The sequence below is a fragment of the Gavialis gangeticus genome, unplaced genomic scaffold (genome assembly GCF_001723915.1).
Source record: "Gavialis gangeticus isolate Ggan-Ray unplaced genomic scaffold, GavGan_comp1, whole genome shotgun sequence".
Lineage (NCBI taxonomy): Eukaryota > Metazoa > Chordata > Crocodylia > Gavialidae > Gavialis > Gavialis gangeticus.
The window spans coordinates 554,934-560,358 of NW_017728975.1; the positions used below are offsets into that span (position 1 = coordinate 554,934).

The window sequence follows — 5,425 nt, forward strand, 5'->3', positions numbered from 1 at the left end:
CCCGAACACAGATAACTTACGGACATGAAAGGGATTTTCTTGACATCTAACACCTCGTTTGTTTGTTTGTTTGTTTGTTTTTTAATTTTCAGGCCCAAATTGATCATTATTTGGGACTTGTGAACAAGAATGTCAAAGATGCGATGGCCAAGTGAGTTTGCTTATATTGCTTGTTTTAAACTGGTTCCATAGACTTCCTGAAGTATGGCCAACTCCTGTGTGTGTTCAGGAGGTTGTTACAATTCGTAGGGGGAAAAAAATGCCCACAACTTTTTAAACTGCAAGACGCAAAGAACCATCTCATTTCTTGCTGGTGCAATTAAAATGTTTGATAGAAAATGCTTGAATCATGCAGATCTATTAGAAGTATATAGATGAGGCCAGTGGAGAGAGCCTTAAGTCCTCTGCAGGTCATGGCTGAACCAGTTTCCTTACTACTATTATTCACGTATGCATTATTACCATCCAAACAGTGATGTTTTTGAGAGAGTTTTTTGCTTTGAACTTCACTTTATTTCTTTCCTTATATGCCTTTCCTTTTGTTTCCCTGTTCTTCCTGTAGGATCCAAGCTAAGATTCCTGGATTGAAGCGTAAAACCGAGTAAAAAAATTTGAAGCAACCGATCAATGGGATGTTCATCTATAATGGGGGAAATACTCATTTGGATTGTGTGGGGGAGGGTCAGGGGTTAGCAAAACCTTGACATTGCAGTGCAATTTCACAGATCTTTATTTTTTAGCAACGCAGTGTTTGAGGGGAAAAATACCTGTTTTTGACTGCCATGTGTTTCATCATCTTAAGTATTGTAAGCTGCTATGTATGGATTTAAAACTACTCATCTTTGTTTATCCTGTGTGCAGCACTGGCTAATATAAAAGATTTAAGAAAGCTGTACATTATGCTTCATCAGAGGTAGTCCTGCTGCGTTCCAGAAGAAGTAGTGCAGGTGGGGCGGAGGCTAACACTTCCCAGTTTGTGCGCTGTGTCTGGTCTGTGTAGATTGATGCAGGTTTTCTAAAATGAGATGTTTTAGAAGAATATACCATTCTAGCAAGTTTGACAAAACTTTGCTTTTGGTATGAGTATAGCTGTATTGTGATTTTATTGTTTTATCAATTGCCAATTATATATATATATATGTGTGTTTCACAAAGCTTAGATCTTTCAGCTGCTCCACAGTGCTTGATATTTCAGAGACTTGACTGATTTTTAGGACTAGCTCCATAGCGCACAAGCTTGAAAACCAATTAAAATATTTCTAGGAGCACTAGCATCAGTTTTAAAAAAGCAACTATGTACAAATGAACTTCCACATCTATATATATGAAACCTACAGCATAAACTTTGTTGCATAAATATATTGTAGCTGATTTTGAGTAAATACTTTTACAGTCTCTCAAACTCTGCTAAACTGTGGACTGAATATCTGATGCTGCAAATGTTGTTTGGAAATTTCGAACATTGTTATGCAAGAAATTGAAAATTTATACACTTGCGGTTTAAGCTGTATTGAACTAAGTCCGTGGAATGCATTGTGAAATGTAAAAACAAAAAACCCAAGTATCAATAAAGCTTATAGACTTAAAAAAATGACATTTAACTTTTGCAAGACTAGTTGATTTATATACTGGTATTTATTTTATTTAAACTTGGTCAGATATGCATCTTCTGATTTCAGCAATTAGTGTGCTGGTGGAAGTCTCTTCTGGTAGACTGCAGTTGTGAAAAAAGGAAGATGCCCTGAAAAGAATCTAAATCCACAGCTAGTTCCAGCAGTACATCCAGCCATTTAGAGTGGTGCATTTTGGGGGTGCTCAACCCCTGGCCTACAGGTCAGGTCCAGCCCCCGAACCATGTCATCTGGCCTGTTCACTAGATTGGGCATGCAGGGTCAGCGTGAGGCCTGACCCCAGTATGTTAGGGTGAGATGCGGGGGCCTAACCTGTGCTATTTATCTGGTGCATGGGGCCAAAAGTTTGAGTGCCCCAAGGTATTTGATTGTGGCACCAGTAAGTTATTTGAATTCAGGAAAAGGCAGTTGAAATGAAAAAAAACTATAATGCAGAAATCAAAATGAAATGCCTTTTGGAACTCCTCTGTTTTGAGGGATGTCGCTCCATTTTATTCCCAACCTTATTTATGTGTAACACCAATTTGGTGTGTTACATTCATTGCTGCAAATTTATATCGGAAATACAGATGGATGAAACTCAAGTTATTTGTACTAAAAGGACTAAGAATTTTTTTAATTCTTTCTTGGGAGTGTCTTGTACATGGCATTCCATATCTGGGCCAGCAAGAGATGTTGGACTCTTTAGATCACCCATCATTCTTTAGGTAAACATGTCAATTTTGTACTACCTGGACAGTAAAAATGAAAACAACAATGAAAATTAATAACCAAATTTATTTGACACACGGGTATTTTGAAATCATACTAATCTTGGCCATTGAAAAATAAATTCATGCATGAATATTTTAATTTACAATATAATACAGTATTACTTTTGAGGCTATTTATACATAACAGACCATATAAACAAATACAAATCATACTTAAGTGTTTTCCTGACGGACACTATTGCTGTTATATATTTTTACCATATCACCATTGATCAATTCATTCTGCCACACAATTATTTTTATTTAGGATACAATCAATATGAAAGGCCAACATTACAACATAGGCAAAGAAGGTGCTCAACCAACATCACCAGTCAATATGGTTATATCAATTCAGAAGAAAGTTTCTTAAAAAAAACTTAAGACTGCATAGGGACTTCTGTGTTGCACAAACTGACCTTCTGTAGAGTAGTATAAGGCAATAATAAATTCCACCAATTCAAACAAAAAGATTGAGGTTGCTGAAGCACTTTTTTTGTGTGCTTTTTGTATATACATTGATTTACTCTTAATGGGCCCTGCCGTCCATCATTCCGGAGACACTACAATCAACAGCTACTTTCTCTTCAGAGGTGTGTGGGAACCGGAGTTTATTTCTATGAATTCAAAATGCTATTTTCCTGAATTGGATTGAAATCATCACTATTCTGTATTTCACAAGAAATGTTCAAAAAGGTCATCTCTGATCAGTCAGAACATTTCAAGTTAGTTTCTTTCCACCCTAGAATAGACATCTCTAAATTAAAAAGGCATTTTAAAACAGAATTGAAGCATACCATTCAGAAAATGCCAAACCAGAATGACTTAATCTCATAAAAATGTTTGATTCCTTTCCTGACAACAGTGCATCAAAAAAACTAACTCTTTCATGGGCTTGGTTTTTGAGATGTATTCTCTGATTAAATGTGTTGGAAAATTTACCAGCTTCACTCATTGTTGAGGTCAAAAAAACAAGCTCTTAAGAGGGAGGAAAAAATAGTTTCCACTTTAAGCAGAATGAGTCTATGACTTCAACACAGCAGCTCCACAGCAGGACTTTGGGTACAGGTATCCATTCCTATAGGATGTTGCAGACCACATAGTGGCCTGGCTGATCAGGGATGAGGGAAGAGACACCGTACTTTCCAGGAAACATCACGCTTCCAGTAAACTGAGTAGCACCACAGCTGCCTGCTGTGGCTAAACAGCGCAGCCTTGTTAAATTAGAAAACAGTGTCAAGCTATTTCTGCCAATGGTTTACTCATCCTTCATTGCTTCCAGTTAGCATCTCTCTACCCCCTGCTATATCAATAATGGGAAATGATGATGCTTGAAAGTGTCTAGAGCACTTCATTAACTTCCTTTGCCACTTACTTTATATTTAAGTTTCCACAGTATCTTTGCTACTACCTAAAACAAGTTTTTTGTGTGCGCTTCCCACCTCCAGGCTCTGGGTGGAGCTTAAAAGCCTGGACTTAATCTATCACTTTGTGGGGCCAGACATACTCCATCTCTTGGTAAACTGCCACTAACACTCCACATTCAGTAATTGCTTTTACAAGGTGTATGGTCAGTCCCCTGAAGGGAACAGGTTGCAATTCAGTTGTGGAAGTATTAATTGTAAAACAAAATATGGGTGACCCACATACATGTCTGGAAAAGGGGTTTGTGTTTAGCCCTCCTCAATGTGAAAGTTGTAGCACCATATGTAGAAAGCAGACATTGGTGGAAGGCTAGATTGTAGCCCATTTACTATTGGAAATATCTTTTTCAAAGGCACTTTGTGGAGAGAAAATGGCCAATGGAACATACTTAAAAAAGATCTTTCAAATGCAGTATTTGGCTCGTTGGCTTACTGAAACCTAAGACATGAAACCAGCTGTGCTCAGCGCAAGTTAGGCAGAGCTTTGCTTACCCAGCATTAGATTCCACACTGGACTTTTTAGCAGTCATTTAAAATTGTGAATGTTCTTGTTGGAATGTATATAAAAAACAAACAAAAAACAACAACAACAACAAAAATCCCACAATGAATTTTAAAGTTATGCAAGTCAAAAGGGCAGCTGTGCCCCACAAGCTTTCTTGATGGGCTGTACTTTTGTTGACGTGGTTTGAACAATAAAATATTTAGCAAAAGCAGTTCAACTGTGGAGCACTTCATCACGCAGGCCTGCGAACAGCTGTTACAAACAAGTGCCTTCTCCAAGGGCATTGCAGCCTTCCAAATGCAAGCTCAGAGTAGCACTCATAACCACACACGCATCTGAAAATGGGTAATCCATGCAGCATTTGTGTAATAAAATAACAGCAGCTAAAGGGGAAGAGGTGTTGACTCTCCAGTCTTCTGCCAGTGTAGAGTAATTGCAGCAGCAGCAGAGGCCAGGGAGTTTTCCTTTCAAAGGCATCTCCACACAAATACACTAAAAATAAAATAAATACTGATAAAGTTGACCTTACAGAGCCTGGTGATAACTTAATTTAATGTGAAAGTGGAGAGATAATGGATGTTTTGACCACTCTTGAGTTCATGACTTCTAGGCCTGTGCAAAGTGGCTAGTATTTGCTTTGGATTCAGCCAATTCAGGGGACAGTGATTCAATTCAGTGATTTGAATCACTGCCCCCATTTGATTTGGCTGAATCTGATTTGGAAATTCGGCAGCAGCTGAATCTCAGAATCAGCCAGGCCCAACCCCTGCCCCTCTCCCAGCCTGGCAATGGCTGCCCTGCCCAGCCTGAGCTCCCAGCACTTGGGGGAGAAGGGGGGGAGCCCTGGCTCAGCAGGTGCTGCTGGCCCTTTAAGAAAAAAAAGACCAAAAAAACCCTGGGATTCACCGCTTCTGCCGGTGGGGGGGCGTGATTCCTGCTGCCCCATGCCATGTGGGGGGTTCTGCAAGAAACCCTGAGGCTGCACCAGAAGCGGTGAGTCCTGGGTTTTTCTTGGTTTTTTTTCCTTTCTTTAAGGGCCAGAGCTGGCCTGGGCAGGGCAGCCATGGTAGGGCTGGGTGAGTGGGGTTGGGCGGGGGGGGGGGCTCATGGCAG

At 39.6% G+C, this 5,425-nt stretch overlaps 1 protein-coding gene across 3 annotated transcripts in view; it reads left to right on the forward strand.

Moving 5' to 3' along the window:
* RTN4 (reticulon 4) overlaps positions 1-1,596 on the forward strand; it is a 46,002-nt gene extending 44,406 nt beyond the window's left edge. For all 3 annotated transcript variants that reach the window (XM_019507994.1, XM_019508002.1, XM_019508008.1), the window contains 2 exons: positions 93-151; positions 563-1,596. In XM_019507994.1, the coding sequence (XP_019363539.1) occupies positions 93-151; positions 563-605 (102 nt within the window). In that variant the 3' untranslated portion in view covers positions 606-1,596. The remainder of the gene's footprint in view (positions 1-92; positions 152-562) is intronic.
* The last annotated feature ends 3,829 nt before the right edge of the window (positions 1,597-5,425 follow it).